The sequence below is a fragment of the Clarias gariepinus genome, chromosome 24 (assembly GCF_024256425.1).
Source record: "Clarias gariepinus isolate MV-2021 ecotype Netherlands chromosome 24, CGAR_prim_01v2, whole genome shotgun sequence".
NCBI classification, from domain to species: domain Eukaryota; kingdom Metazoa; phylum Chordata; class Actinopteri; order Siluriformes; family Clariidae; genus Clarias; species Clarias gariepinus.
In genome coordinates, this window is record NC_071123.1 from 4,262,310 (window position 1) to 4,278,684 (window position 16,375).

At 37.5% G+C, this 16,375-nt stretch overlaps 2 protein-coding genes across 5 annotated transcripts in view; one reads left to right on the forward strand and one right to left on the reverse strand.

The window, feature by feature from the left end:
• hook3 (hook microtubule-tethering protein 3) overlaps positions 1-3,584 on the reverse strand; it is a 36,717-nt gene extending 33,133 nt beyond the window's left edge. For 3 of the 4 annotated variants that reach the window (XM_053485329.1, XM_053485327.1, XM_053485330.1), the window contains exon 1: positions 3,234-3,576. In XM_053485329.1, coding sequence (XP_053341304.1) covers positions 3,234-3,290 — 57 coding nt within the window. In that variant the 5' untranslated portion in view covers positions 3,291-3,576. Of the gene's footprint in view, positions 1-3,233 lie in introns of all 4 variants that reach the window. The other variant, XM_053485328.1, reaches the window with a different exon arrangement.
• A 528-nt stretch (positions 3,585-4,112) lies between these two features.
• rnf170 (ring finger protein 170) lies at positions 4,113-11,370 on the forward strand. Its single transcript, XM_053485798.1, has 7 exons — positions 4,113-4,222; positions 5,205-5,360; positions 5,918-5,993; positions 7,233-7,347; positions 8,000-8,073; positions 8,190-8,321; positions 8,704-11,370. The coding sequence occupies exons 2-7, from the start codon at positions 5,221-5,223 to the stop codon at positions 8,971-8,973; spliced, it is 807 nt and encodes a 268-aa protein (XP_053341773.1). The 5' UTR covers positions 4,113-4,222; positions 5,205-5,220; the 3' UTR covers positions 8,974-11,370.
• The last annotated feature ends 5,005 nt before the right edge of the window (positions 11,371-16,375 follow it).

A 16,375-nucleotide genomic window follows, 5' to 3' on the forward strand; every position in this document is an offset into this window, starting at 1 on the left:
GACCAGAATCAGATTATTGGATCAGAACCAGCCTGTATGATTCAGACCTAGTGTTAGTAACGTGTCTACCTTGTCCAGTCATTGGGATATAAATAAAGATCGCTGATCTCATAGTCACGTTTATGTATAGACGTTAAAATATGTAAAGAATGAAACAGGAATGTGTATTAAGAAATAAAAAAAAAAACTACAACATGCTGTGACAGGATGGATTATTTTATTTGTTAATGTATATAAAACTACACAACGATAAGATACATCATGTGTGTGCTTTTAACAAATAAGTAAAACACTGCATCATGTCGTATTAACACACTTTTCGTGTCATTGTTTATTCTGCAACTTCACGCAGCTCTGACTTTCTCCGACTTCCTGTTACGAGTCTATGTGTCGAGACTTGCATTCCTGACGCCTCGTTCCAGTGTCCTCCCGGTTACGTCTTATCACACCTAAGCATGACGTATCTGGGACTTCTTTTATTTTTTGTTTCTATATACCGACTATCTGTGTGACCAGGGTAGATTTACAAAAGGTGAGCAAAGAGAATAGAGACACAGGGATCAGGAATGCTTAAAATTAAAACACAAGCGAGTCCTAGACAGATCGAATTCCTAGAAAGAGGACAGTGTTGATCTGATGCCCGAGAACAACAATACTCTGTTCTCAGTTTATTTCTCAATATAATCCCGTGTAACACTAATGCACTTGTCTGTGTTTCACTAGTGCTTGGGTACCATGAAGGCGTCCGAATCGCCGGCCTCCCAGGAACACCTTTAATGGTCCAGACAGGTGGAAATGACTTGGAGCAGGTTCTCAATTGCCTTAATTCACCAGGAATTTCATCACACGTCCAGGTTTGATTTGAAAAACCCTCATATATAAACTAATAATTATGTTTTAATCGATTAAACATTTTAATGGTTTGTTTGAAGGTTCTGCAAGTCCTAGGATTTGAGTAAACCTCCTTGTGGTCATCTGCAAAGAGCGTTCCACTGAGCTCTACCTCTTAACCAACAACCTTCACGAAGCCTTCAGGACGTTAAGCCTGAGATCCGCGAGCTTCATCAGCCGATTTAAACAAACGACCGCAGACCTGTAAAAGGCTGCAAACCCACAACATCCTGCACACTGCATATCGATTCTCAGATCAAAAGGTGTTGATTTGTTTTCTATGAGAACAGCTCTGACAGAAGCTCCAGCAGGAACATCAGAGATTTACATAACTTCTATGAAGGCACTCGTTCTAAAAAAACAAACAAGTTCAAATAATCTGAAACAAGTGGACTTAATGCATGTTTTATTTAACAAACTATTTTACTAAGCTATTTAATAACTTTAACATTAACCATAACTGTAGAAATGCTAAGAAGTGTAAACTAGAAATGTAAGGAATAATAAAAAAAAAATCTACTTAGTTTCAGTATGTATCACGAGTCTTTTGTGCGATTACATTTCTGGTCAGTAACCCAGGCCTCATCTATTTTCGCCACCACTATCCTGTAGTCTCACGTCTTAACCACGGAGCTACCGCTTTGCCTTTTCTTTCTCATGAGTGCCACCCAAACGTGACCAGTTATTACCCCTGGGTCGACAAGCAACAACACGACAAAACCCTGGTAAAGTGAGTCGACATTTGTAATCTTCCCTGTGCTCGATCATCTCTTGGCAACAGTGAACAATTCAGGAAACGGTATTCGGTATCTCGGCTGTTTCCCGGGCTGTGACGAGAACCCCGGCACCCCCTGTCTCTTCTCTCCAGTTATGACGTTGTAACAGCACATGGCCAGCTGGCACGCTCAGGTTTCACACACTAGACCAGATTGGACACATCAGCGTCGCTCATTGCGACCACCCGAGCTGACCCCGTGACCTTTACGGGATTTGAAAGCGCGTCCACGACTTGTATTTTGGGTTACATCGTCTGGGTTTGAATTTGGATCACTTACGATGTCGCAGTGATGTGTCTGTCGAGATTCTCAGTCATACAGGTGAGGTTATATTGCAGTGATCATTTTTTATGAGCGTCCTGCACATCTGACGCATAAATTTGTATATCTGGAGTCTGGTTTTAGTAACAGGATTTTTGATTGGTCAGTCTTCACCCATTGAAATTTCTCCGTACAAAGCATTCGTTTTTGTTTACTTCCTCAGTCACCATCATGCCAATAAACAATCACCTCCAAAAGTTCTTCGACTAAGTGATGAAGGTAATAATTCTTTGGACATCTCCATCGACTTTGAGTGACAGTGACTTGGCTAACTTTCTTGGGACCCACAGTGCCATGTCTTCGCAAAATCATGCACAAAATGCAAAAAACAAGCAATTAAAACGTGGTTCGCTTCATTTGTTCGAGTGCTGGAAATGCTTTCGATGCTTTTTTTGTATGTCGATGCAAACTTCTTGCAAAATTGTATTTCTTAAGGCAAAAATTTGCGAACTGCTTATTAATCCTGATTAAAGGTTGAATTCTCAAATCAGAAGATGCTGATTAATCTTCTGTATATTCAACTCATGTGTTGATTGCAGGACCCATTGTTTTAAGTAAAAACCCAACGTTTAAAAAGTATGCGCCTCCCTCATACCAATAAATAGTCTTGATCTGAGAAACGATCATCACTGATGTTGTTTGTCCTTTTGCACCTCTGTCGACTCATGTTCAGGTTTAAGGGCCTCGATCAAGCCTACTGATGCTGAGACTGAAACCGATGATCTTCTGAGACAGAACACAGAGCCTTAATCGAACGGGGAGCCAAAACTTACTACAAGGAACATTTTAACAAACACTACCCAGTCACGAATGCAGTCTGTGCTATATAGTGTTAAGTAGCCACAATGCATTCTGGGATGTCTGGTCTGCGCTCGCTGTGTTGTACGCAGAGAAAACAAAAACAAGAAGCCTTTGATCTTGACTGTAATGTTCGAAATTGTTAATTTTGTAACTATACTAGAGGTTTAAAAAAATAACCACCACCGTGTGACGTCACCACGGCACGCTCCCTAACTTCTCAGGGAAGTAACGGAAATATGACGTCACCCAGGATCTTAAAACTTTGATCTTTGGAAACAACAGAGTTATTTCAGTATAATTGTGCTGAAAGTGTTTGAGGGTGGAGTTTTTCCTTATGGTCAAGTGGTTTCTCCTCTTCACCACTTCTGTCGCGAAAATGACACACACACACACACACACACACAGACAGACAGACAGACAGACAGAACAGTGATTTCTTCTTACCCATGTTAGGAGACTCTCACACAGCTCGACCCGATCCACTGCGTCCAAAGTGCTCATCGCAGCTCGCTTTTAATCCGCCCGTGACTTTACCCAGACACACACACACACACACACACACACACAAACAAACAGAGAGAGCACCTCTAAAAAATCACTAGGAACGATTTGATCAAACGAAACAAATATCACAATATATCCCCGAGTAATTTAAACACGTTTTAACACGTTCCGGTTATGTTCCCTTATCGCACCTTTCAATATAAAACAATAAAATCCGTCTTCTGATGAACAAATACGTGGAGACACACGCAACCCGCTCCACCGGCGAAGCCACAGCTACAGCTATTCGTCTTAATTTTTTTCCATGTCCTACCCGTTTTCAACAAATCCCACCTACTTTACTACCACTGGTTGACCCCTATCAGATTATCCAATAAATTCCTCGGTAATTCTCGCAGTCCAAATGATTACCCAATCACCTCTCAGAAGGCGGGGTTTATTTTTAAATACGGGTGGGAATATAACGACGTTGTCTATAGGGCCCTCAAGATGCCACCCTGCAAAAAAACATCCACATAAACACCCGATTAAAAATAAGTAATCAATATAATAAATTGTAATCAATTTTAAGTATATAGAAATAGGAATTTAGAAAATATAATTCTTATTAAAAATCACAGGATTGATATTTGTATTTTTATGTAACCGTAATTCGAAATGGTAATTAAAACAGGCAGATACAACAACCTACTATAATAAAGTGGGCCTTGTGGAAAAATGCGGAAGTGGCTTCCTGGCGGTTTGTGTCTCAAACCGCGCTTCAGATTCTATTTAGGAGCCCTAGTTCCAGTGTAATACAATCATTTATATGCACTAGGGAGAGCATTAGACAGGGCAGATAGGGGTGTATTGGACAGGTCACATGTCTGTCAGGTTGTTCAATATGTTAGAGGTTTAATTTTTGTTTCGCGAGCGGATTATGAATTCATGTAAGTGTTCAGTACGAGCGGTGTGTATATGTCTTATTTATTAAAGACATTTACGCGAATTAATGCGCTGTTTATGAATTAGTTAGCTGTTGTAAATGTGTAACTCTTTATACTGTTTACTGTAATGTTGTGTATCAGAGCCTGAGACATAACGCTGCACGCTAATTAATAACTTACTTTAAGTTTTTTTTGTTTGTTTGTTTACTTTTTTGGGGGGAGGGACATCTATTTGATAATGTTTTTGTTATTTAAAATTGAAAAAAAAAATTAAAAAAGATATATTAAATACCAGTGGTGTCAAAAAGTTTCGAGACTAGTTTTGCCACCAGGTGGCAGCACAGGGCACAGGGAGCTCCGACCTTCATGAGTCAGTGTGCATGATGATGATTGGATACATTGCTGTTATTGTTGGTGTGTTGTACATAACAGTCTAGACAATCTTCACGCGTGATTTAAACGTGCGCTGTGTTAAAAAAAGCAGAGCTTATAAATGGAGGTAATCTCCAAATTTTTTGATAAACCCCCGTATGTCATCTATATTTGTATTGCATGCGCTATTATTAGGGCCCAAGCACTATAGGACCCTCTTGTTTTACTAATGTTTTTTTTCTTTTCCAAATTTTGGGGCTTTTTGAGTGACTTAACATGTTCAAAAACTCATGGAAATTAGCAGACAGGTTGGAATCTGCTGCCATTAGGATGCTCGAGGATTGCGTGGCCCGGGGCCCTCAGGGGCCTCCACATGAGATTTTTTGCTGCATAGCTCATACACAGCCGCACGTAGGCACACGAAACTCTGTACACATTTAGAGCTAAGTAAGATAATGTCTAAGGAGAAAAAATAAATGACAGAAACCTTTACTTTTTTTTTTTTTTTACTATAAACCCCCATACCGTATATAGTGTATAGTTTCTATAATGTTTGTCCTGTATGTATGTTATTCTTTGCTCTGAGTTCTGAGCTGTGTTTGGTTTCGAGCAGGCTATGAGCAGGTGGAATGGACAACCCCGACTGTCCGGATACAAATCCTTCTCTCTCAGACGAGTGCTCTCTTATCGAAGGTGTCAGTGACCCGGTGCTGTTCGTGGTCGTCCTGTCTGTGACCTTCCTGGCAGGTCTCGCCACACTGCTCTGCAGGTTAAACACACACACATATTCTTCTTGGCGGTCTGCTTGTACGCCTTAATATATAAGAAAAAAATATATATATATTATTTTTACAAAAATAATTTTTGTTAAAAAATTAAATATATTTTGTGAGGAACTTGCTCATTAAACAATAAAGGATTTTGCCTGGATTTTTACACCAGTTCGGCACTGTACATTTAATCGCCATTTTTATTTATTTATTTATATATATATTTTTTTAGGAATTTATTTTTTCAAGCTCTTGTTTTATTTACTTTTTTTTATGTATTTTGTTTGTTTTATTTCTATAGCTATCACGATTATTATTATTACTAATGTCATTTTTTAATTATTTTTTTCTACATATTTATTTATTTATTTATTGTGTTTTAACCTCTTTCTTAATTATAGTAAATTAATTTCATGAATTTATTTATTAGCTTTTTACAATTTGAATACAAAATGATTAAAATAAAGGAAAACGTAAAAGTCAAAGTCTCTCTCTGTCTCTCTCTCTGTCTCTCTCTGTGTCTCTCTCTGCCTCTGTCTCTCTTTGTCTTTCTCAGGAATGAGCAGCAGAGGATCCACCCGGAGAATCAGGAGCACGTCCGAGCGGTTCGTCAGCAGCTACAAACAGAGCAGGTCTGTAACAAAGCACATAGTGTTCCTTTATAAAACACATAAGCATGAGTATTTACCCCCTTGTGTCGTTCAATTCGTGTTTGTCCAATAACTGAAATATGGCTTGGGACAAATATGAGCTCAGTGTAATCCATGAAAATGATCAAAACTCCATTTGCTGCATGACAGCAAAATCCCCAGTGATCCTGTGTTTTTATATAAACACTCTGGGTGTTAATTCAACACGGGGAATTTAGCTTTGATTAAAGATTTTATCAATTTAGCCTCATTCTTTCGAGGCTCCGCCCCCTGTGTGTCGCACAGCACTAGAACTAAAACAAATGGTCGTTCTGCTCCATCCTGAAGAGAAAGTTCTGTGTGCAAGCTATTACACTGGTGTCTTATAGATTACGATCCTCGTAGCTCTAAGTGCGTCTCGGCTGCGTTTGGGAAGAGGGTGACACATTTGATCGGTATATAAGGTATTGTTTGTTTTTTCGTTTTTTTGCTTTTTAAAACGGCGTTTTTGCAAAGCAGCTTTAAGAAATCCAGGATCCTAATTAGCAAAGGAGAAGGGGAAAAAAAGAAACATTATCCGATTAGGAAAAGACGTTGGTTAGTTAGTTATAAACACTCAAAAATTAAAGTAACGACAAGTTACAAGTAACGACTAGATAACTCAGTATCTAATAAATCCAATAATGTTTGTATTTAATTACATTTTTGTTTACCATTTAAAATATTTATTTGCTATTGTATTTTTTTTTTTACAAGCGGGGCCCTGCTTATGTGGCGCTTTGCATTAAAGGGCCAGTTTGTCACCTTTAGCGCCCTCTGCTGCCTGAAAATATAAATTACAGTCATAAAAATACCAACTTTAACAAACTTCTTCTGTTTTACTTCTCTCACGTTCTGCTTGAAGTGTGTATACATTGTGATTTGCCTTTTTTGGCAAAAGAAAATAAATTGACATGAGAAGCATTGTTCCGGCTTGGGGGTGGAGAAAAAAAAAACAGTATGCTATAATAAAATATATTCAAATATATTTTCTGAAATATATTTATTATTTATTTTTCTTTGGGATGCTGTTTTTGCTCTTGTGAAAGATGCAACCCTTTGTAGATTTGCGTAGGATGTAAAAATGCTAAATAAGTAAATAAAGGCACAGACCCGGGGCTAATTTTAACCAGAAACAGTTCCATAAATATACTAAAGAGACAAAAGATATGCTCTCTCTCTCTCTCTCTGTCTCTTTTTTAGGAAGCAGCAGCACCACCAACGCCAAGGCATCAGTTTTACTCAGACATGTCGTGTCCAGTGTGCCTCCAGCAGGCCATCCTCCCCGTCGAGACTAACTGCGGTCATCTCTTCTGCGGTGAGAGCAGCCACCGACTCAGACCTAGTTCTGTAATAAAACCACACTAATCAGTATCTGACACGCAAGATTATGTTCAAGCGAAGAGTTTTCACACCAAATATCATGTTTTTTATTACTTGTTAGTGCTCTTTATAGACATTTCTTTTATGTGGAATTTTTTTCAAAGGTACCTCTCTCTTATTGTGTTTTTTTTTTGCACAGTACTGTAAGCTTTTAACTATTGATGCAGTACGGCGTTGTCTGTAGTAAGAGCACATTATTTGCCAAATTAGTTTAGAAGTGTAACAAAATGTAAACAGTAATAATAATAATAATAATAATAATAATAACAACAAGGGGTAGTCCCCGACTTATAAACGAGTCCCATTCTGGGAGCTTGTTCATAAATCCGATTTGTTCTTAAGTCAGACCAAGTAAATTTTGTATGCATTTGACACAAATATACAATGTAAAGCATACCACCAGTCCCCTTTTCCCCACACTGCCATTATGTGGCCAAAAACCCTAACTGCGCCTAAGGAAAAGAGTTTTTCAACTGTTGTTTTTTAAAACAAGTTTTTTAACTGTATTTAAGTGAACACACTTAAATCTAACTCTTACCAGAAATTCAAGCCGAGCTCAGGATCTGTCTATCGTCTGTGTCCTGCAGGTTCCTGTATTATCGCGTACTGGCGCTACGGCACGTGGCTCGGAGCCATAAGCTGTCCCATCTGCAGACAAATAGTAAGACGACCAATTCTACATTTCAAAATATATTTACTCAAAGAAATCCCTTCTAACCCACGCATTGTCTTTGGTCTCGTCTCCTCGTATCGTTTTCTTCCTCACTTGGACACCAGGTGACCCTGCTGTTCCCGCTTTTCCGCGCCACGGATCAGCGCGCTCGGACACAAGACGGGCAGCCGGATCCGAACGTCATCCTCGATGACGTCAACGATTACAACCGCAGGTTCTCAGGACAGCCCAGATCTGTGAGTTTATATTAATGTTGCTTATTAATTACTTAAAGATATATACGTGCATTTAAAAAATATATATTATTCTATAATTTCTTTATTAGTGCATTTATAGATACTGTATGTTTAATGTTTTGCAATATCCCTGAGAAAATTTCTGAGAGTTAAAAAAAAAAAAAAAAAAAAGACATCCTTGGTTAAATGCAAAATAAATAAATAAATAATCTCTTAATTATAATTAATTTCAAGTTTTACAGAGCGAGTCTCGCCAGTCGTAGGTGTCTGTAAGCTGATGTATGCAGAAGATGGCAGATAACCATGTGTTTTTTAGATACGGTTGACAGGATGATTTTCTCTCTCTCTTTCTCTGTGGTGTGTGTGTGTGTGTATTGCGTAGATCCTGGACCGTTTGCGTGACGTCCCCACTCTCCTCCGCCACGCCTTCAGGGAGATGTTCTCGGTCGGCGGACTCTTCTGGATGTTCCGCATCCGGATCCTGCTGTGCCTGGTCGGGGCGCTGACCTACCTGGCATCTCCGCTCGACTTCATCCCCGAGGCTCTGTTCGGTCTGCTCGGCTTCATGGACGACTTCTTCGTCATCCTCCTCCTCTTCATCTACATCTCGATCATGTACAGGGAGGTGGTGACGCAGAGGCTAGTGGGCTGAGCGCCACAAAACAGCGGGGATCAGTTCCTAAGGGTTTACAAGTTTTAGCATTGAGCGTGTGTGTGTGTGTGTGTGTGTGTGTGTATGGTATAATATTTTGCTATAATATAATAGTTAGCTTCTGTTCTTGTAATATAAAATACATACTGCGCGTAGGAGGTTTAGTTTTGTTTGTGTTTTGTTTGTTTTTTCAATAGGAATGATTGTAATTGACTGGCTTGAGTGACCAAATGAAAAAAAGTTAGCCAAACTACATTTGGCGTCACTGAATATATAGCTCGAAAGTTAATCTAGCGTTTGCCAGATCACTAATTCAAATCATTTTTTTTTTTACTTTTGACTTGTGTTATAGTTTCTATTTATTGATCCAAGGTATAAATAAATACCCCCCTGCTCAATGTTAAGTTGCCTCCCTCCTGTGCTAGTCACAGTAACTCTAACGTAAATGGCTCTCACAACATGCTGCTTTTAATACGACTAGAAATCGTTCACGTCTTCATTTCAGCCTGTAATCTTTAGACGTATTGTACAGAGAGAGTTAAAATCTTTTGAAAGATTTGCCTATTAAGAAAGTGCGGCAGAAGAAGAACAGCTGTATTGTCGTTGGGGGCGGGGCCTAATTCAGGGCCAGAGTAATGGAAATATTAAATTATAAGATGCTGTGTAGTGTATAGAAATGTTGCTCAGCTATTTCATTTTTTAAGCTTTTAATGCACATGGACTCCTTAAAGGCAGGTTCAAAGTAGATGAGGTTTTCAAGTAGAAAACATAAACATTGCAAATATTTTTAAAATAACAAGGATTAAAGCAGCTTAAAGAGCTCTTATTATTTGCATTTTTCAATTAGCTTAGTCAGAATCACGCTGAGTGAGGTGTGAGGTGAGGTGACGTGGAAATAAAGTGTTAATGAGCACGAGGATGCTGTCACTGCTCAACTAATCTCTCCATAAAATGATTCGGAAGGTATCACTGAAATGTGCGACAGTTAAATAGATACAGTTTTGAGAATTGTTATTTCTTTCAAGCCCTGTAGAGGGAGCCCTTATAGCTTATATATACACCGTGTATCATTCAAGAATTGACCACAGCCTGCATTTATTTAAAACTAAATAAATTCAGATTTAGTGATTTAATGATTAATTCAGATAAAGAAAAAGTTTTAATAATTACAAACTACCACTTTAATGACTGAACAGGTAATCTTAATCAATCAGTAACAGTGATTTATTTCTTTTATTATTATAATTATTATTATTATCATCTCTATTGTATACTCTTAAAAGACAGAGGCCGGGTAGCTCAGTGGTTAATGCATTGGACTACTGATCATAAGGTCTCAAGTTTAAACCCCAGAACCACTAAGTTTCCATGTTCGGCCCCTCGAGCAAAGCACTAATCCCTCAACAGCTCGGATGTGTAATGAGATGTCAGTAGCTCTGTAGAAGAGCGTCTGCGAAATGCCATGAATGTAAAAGCAACCTTAAACCAGTCATAATTATTTCTGAAAACATTTCAGTAACTAAACCTGTGTGTAGCATTTTGCTTTTTTTTTTAGGTTTCTATTATAATTATTAGATGGATAAAGCTATTTAAAAAAAACACACACACAAATTACATGGATTTACACATTACATTTCATCCATTTTTACTTCATTCTGTGTGCTATATTTTTCTCCATCATGATATTAAGCTGTACAGTGGCACATCATTGTTTTTTAAATAACAAACTTTTAACATAAAACATTTTTTTTTCAGGAACAAGATTATTTTGATCCATGATTTATGGACCACCTGCTTCATGTCTATAACGCTGGCCTGCCAGGAACTCCTTTAATGGAAGGAATTACCAGGACAACACATTCTTACTGTAACTCGGGAGTTATCGCCGCATCCTCCGTACAGTTCTAATCTCGCTCCAAGTCATTTAATGGCCCAAACATGTGAAAAGGAGTTCCTGGAAGGCCAGGTTTTCAGATATGTAACAGGCAGTCTGATCATAAAGAAAACATTCAACTTGATGGTTTACAAGCGCTAGTAAAACACTGATAACATAGAGATAAGTATCAGGGGACTATATGGAGGAATAAGGGGAGTTTTTTTACTTTCTTAATTATATTGTTATTAAGCATCAAAAGTTCTGGTTTGACTTTTTTAAATCAACCATAACATCAGGAGTTAAGTATATATTTTACTTGTCCTATAAAAAAGGTCCTGCGAATCAACTTTGTTAAAGATTTATTAATTTTATGTCTGGAAGAGGTTATGAATGATTATGTAGCCTTAGAGACACTAAAGTCTTCCAGCAACAAAACTTTATCATGTTTATTTTTGTAAATGAAAGGATAATCCAAGATCAATTCCAAATATTACAACAGAATTAATTTCATGTTCACTAAAAGCAATTTCCCCATATACACATTTTTTTAATTATTATTTTAATTATTTTATTATTATTAGTCTCTTGAGGTCATGATGAAAACCGGATTAAATACAAGGTGTAAATCCATGGCATTTAATATTAAACACTTTAGCTGTTTTTTTTTTCTTTTTCTTTTTTACTTAATATTTCTTTAGCTACGAAAGTTCACACACTGAATCTGGAACTGGGTCACGATCAGATTTCCGATGCATGAATAAAAGGCTAAACTGTGATCTATTAAAGCGTAGGCGGAGCGCTGCGGGTTAAAAGTCATCTTTCCGTCAGTGTGCGAAGCTTAAGGGAAAGTCTTCTTCCACAGAATATGCGACTGCTTTCGAGCTAAATGCACAGGTGGGCTTTGGGGAAAACCAGAACAGTAAAGGAGAAAAATGAAAGAGAGAGAGAAATCTTCCAGAACTATGACCAGCTGTGAGTTTCCATAGAAACAGACTTATTTATAGGTTTAGGTAAAAGTCCTTTCTCTTTTCGAATGTGTAGAAACCCAGCGCTGTGGTGCGATTTTGCTAATTCGCTGTTTAATCAATCGTACGAGACAGATCTGACATTTTATGCTTTTTGTTTTGTATCCAAACCTTCTCGGTGTGGACATTACAGTTAAACCTGATGACGTAGCCGACGTGTTCTTAGGGCTACATAACACCTACATAAGCCCTTCATGACATGATATGTCCGCTTGAATTTTTATAAATATTTTACACCACACATCTGCACTTTGAAAAACTATGATTGGTGTCTTTATCCAAAGATTAGCTTTATATCAAGGGGACATAAGACCTAACTCAAGTGACATAGAGCTTCGTTTACACGTTTTAGTCTTGTTAGTAATGTTCATTAGAAAAACACGGCAGTTAACTTTGTATCTTTGTATATCTGCTCTATTTCTGCTTGTAATTATTATAAGAGTACTTAGGGCTGTACTTTGTCACTGTAATAACAGTTATACAGTATGTATTTGACTTATGCATGTGACTTGAGTGAGGTTGGTATACTGGGTCTAAGAGTTTGATTAAGAGTGTTATAGCACAATTATAATAACAACAGAGTTGCACTGTATGGTTTCTGTGGTCTTTAACTGAAGTGAACAAAAGTTAGCTAATATTCTAATTAAGGCTTATGACACTATAACAACAGAGGTGTATATATTTCCTCTATCCTTTATATAAAGCAACCTTAAACAAAAACAAATAATTTGATGGAAAATGTTGCTGTTTATAATGGTCTTATTAAGACTTATAACACTGTTATGACACCATAATGATCGAGCTATGTCGCTCTAGTAACACAAGATTAATTTGACAGATTCTAAAGGTTCATGAAGACTTAACAAATGTTATGACAAAATAATAACAGCACCGTTTAATTTGTTTTTGATTTTATGCCGCTTACTTTTTCCAAGTCAGACTGGAAAGTATTATAACAGCCTTATGTCAACACAGCTCTATGTCACCTAATGCAGGTGCTACGTCAACTCTTTGTATTAAAATTTTATGAAAGCAGTTTATGAATGCTATTTGAGGAAGTCTTTATAACCACCTTGTGTAGTGTTATGTCAGTGATTTCAGAATGGGCTTATGTCGGTCTTATGACTCATCTAACACTTAAAGGCGAATTTTGCTTATAATTATCTTTGCAAATGCTATTTATTTTAGGAATAAAGCATAATCCATGTTTATGTTTTGCCAATTTTGTTTTTTTTACTACTACGGAGATTGGCAAGCTGAGTAGGTACACCTGTGTTTATAAGGCAGTCCTGATAAAGGCATTAAAGCATCTGCATATTTAATGACATTTAATGTAATGTTATTCTGGTATATCCTACACCATACCAAATGTTCTAGATCCACTCAGTATCTGTGCTACACATCCACAGAGTTCAACCCAAATGTGAAACTATACTTTTGGAATCTTTTTCATCTCCTACAGTGGTGGTAGAATCCATCGCATGGAAGCTGTGGATGGTTTGCACAACATGCTGTGCCTTGAGTCTTAGACAACCACAGAATTATAAACTTGAACAAACTATGATGAATAAAAGTACCTGCAAAAAATATTGTCTATTTTTGTTTTTTGTTTTTCTTACAGAACAGTGTACGGTTTTCACTTTTTTTGTGTTAAACAAAATCCTGTAGCTTTAAAACATCTGTAATGAGACTTGTTCTTCTGTTTGGTTGTTATTGCATACAGTTGGGTTAAAAACACCAAACGCCTTCGGAAGAGTGTGTGATAATTAGATCACGCTGTTTGTTTAAAGCTACAATCAAAACTATGAGCATCTCTTAATTAAAAATGGAAGTTGATCGTAGCAACAGTGGGTGGAAGTCTCACAAAAACTTCCACAAACTGCTGCCTCAAACTTGGAGACACATGATTTCTCAGTTTTCCTTCAGTGGATTTTACTAAAAATAGAAAGATTCTCAGGTGAATTGGAAACTTCTGTGGCAAATCGAGCAGGCATGGATTGAGCGATTGATACCAGAGTTTCTCACTTATATTAAAATACAATAGTTGCCATTCTGGTGGCCACAAAATATATTTATCTAAAGTAACTTGATATATTAATTCATGACTGGATTTACCTTAAAATATTCTCAAACTAAAGAAAGTAAAATGGTTTCCAGTGTTTGGTTTCTAACAAGGAAGTGATGTGTGGTACATGAATTTCACCACAAGATGGCAGCAAAAGCTATTTCTTTTTCAAAGAAGATGCACTTACACCTGCTAAGCTACAAGTTGCACCTTCATTATTCTAAACCCAAAGTTTGTAGAACAGTCAGAAATATCTAAAGTGTCCAAGGTGTACATTTACGGTACTAAGGATAACCCACACACTGTCCAATTTATTAGGAATAACTGTTGCAGCATTTGAATATATAATACAGACGTACAGGAGAAGATTTTCAGTTAATGTTCTCATCAGTTGTTGGTGCCACATGAGCTGGTTTAAATAATTGAAAAATGTCACACACATCACATCACACTAGAACTTAACGTCACAGTGATCGCATCTTTGTCCACATTCTGATGTCCGGAAAGTGTATGACAACATGATTGTCTGACTGTATAACCACACAAATAGTGCAAGTATACAGGTGTTCCTAATAAAGTGGACGACGAGTGTATAAGTGTTTTTTTTTTATATATATTATGGTGATTCCTAACACAACATGCCTTCGACAGAACGGATGTTTAGTCACACTTCACACACACGCCAAGAATCTCACACAGTGTCTGAGTTCCAACATGCAGGTCATAGCCCCAAAATAACACACACACAGTCTAAGAATCAATTATTTGGAAAAATATTCTCTTCCAGTCAAACCAGGACTTTTGGTTGCACAGAAATACAGAAGACATTTAGGAGAGCCAAAACTCCCTTTATTTCCCCTAATGCACTCGACCCAGCGTTCCACTAGTGAAAATCATCATCAGTCTGCCTGCTTCACATCTGAAACACTGGCCTCCCAGGAACTCCTTTAATGGCCCAAACATATGGAAACAGCTTGGAGCGAGGTCATGACTGTATGGGGAATGTGGCAATAACTCCCAGTAGTTCCTGTAATGTGTGAGTGGTGCAGTGGGCAGTATGAGGTCATGCATTGTCCTGTAAAACCAGAACGGCTTTAGAGAGGAAAACAGGTACTTGTGAAACGCTGGGATTAATGCATTAGTGTAGCAGGGAAATAAAGAGTTCTTACTGTGTTACTTATAACTGTGTCATATATATTTATTTCAATAGTTCAATTCAAAAAAGTGAAACTCATTATATTATAAAGATTCATACACATGCACAGGGGACCTTAACCAAGTATTGAGTTCTGTATATGTTCAATCTTAAATTCAAATTTTATTTGTCACATACACAGTCATACACAGTACGAAATGTAGTGAAATGCTTACACGACCGCCAGTGACCTTAAAAAGAGAATTAAAGCTTATAATAAGTGATAAATATGAATAAAAGAAATACGATAAAAAAATGAAATAAAAATAAATAAATAAATAAAAAATAAATAAAAAACAAATTTAACTAGGAAAAATAGAACTAAAAATAGAAACTGAAAATAAAAATATGCTGTACAAAATAGAAATATAATGGTGTGCAAATACGCAAAGAAAAAGTGTCTTTGTGCAATGGTTATTAAAGTGTCTTTGTGCAATGGTCCAGAATATAAATGTAAATATGTAGTGTACTGTAGATGTGAATGTAGATGTGCGTGGACTTGTCCATAGTGTCCATGGATGTATAAAGATTGATTAATTGAGAAAATATTGTGTTAGTTCTGCATAGTGGTGTGGTTGAGAGACCTTATCGCCTGCAGGAAGAAGCTCCTCCTCAGTCTCTCTGTGTTGGCCCTTAGGGAGCGGAATCGCAACAGAGAGAACAGTCCATTGTTGGGATGGCTGAGGTCCTTCACGATCTTCCTGGCCTTGGTCAAGCACCGCTTGCTGTAGATTGAGTGCAGGTCAGGGAGCTCGGTGCGGATGATGCGCTCAGCTGATCGCACCACCCTCTGTAGAGCTCGTCTGTCCTGCATGGTGCTGTTCCCGAACCAGGTTGAGATGTTTCCCCTCAGGATGCTCTCTATGGTGCAGGAGTAGAAATTCCTGAGCACCTTGGAGGGCAGTTTGAAGTCTCTCAAGCGTCTGAGGTGGTAGAGACGCTGCCGGGCCTTTTTTTACCACGGTGTTGATGTGATAGGACCATGCCAGGTCCTGCGTGATGTGAGCACCGTGAAAACAATCTTTTTTATATATTGGCCTTACATAATATTCTAATTTTCTAAAAGTCATAATCATCAAAATTAAAAGAAAGAAATACTTGAAATATGCTGGTGTGTGTGTGTAATGAATCTATATAATATATGAATATAATTTTTTTGGGAATTACTGAAATAAAATCAACTTTTCAAAGATATTCAAATTTATTGGTATATATTATATAATATATATATATTTGATCAT

Excerpts from the sequence above, each read along its gene's own strand:
- rnf170 (XM_053485798.1), top strand. The coding sequence starts at position 5,221 with ATGGACAACCCCGACTGTCCGGATACAAATCCTTCTCTCTCAGACGAG. Across the intron at positions 5,361-5,917 it reads CTCGCCACACTGCTCTGCAG|GAATGAGCAGCAGAGGATCC; the intron begins GTTAAACACACA and ends TGTCTTTCTCAG. Across the intron at positions 5,994-7,232 it reads AGCAGCTACAAACAGAGCAG|GAAGCAGCAGCACCACCAAC; the intron begins GTCTGTAACAAA and ends TCTCTTTTTTAG.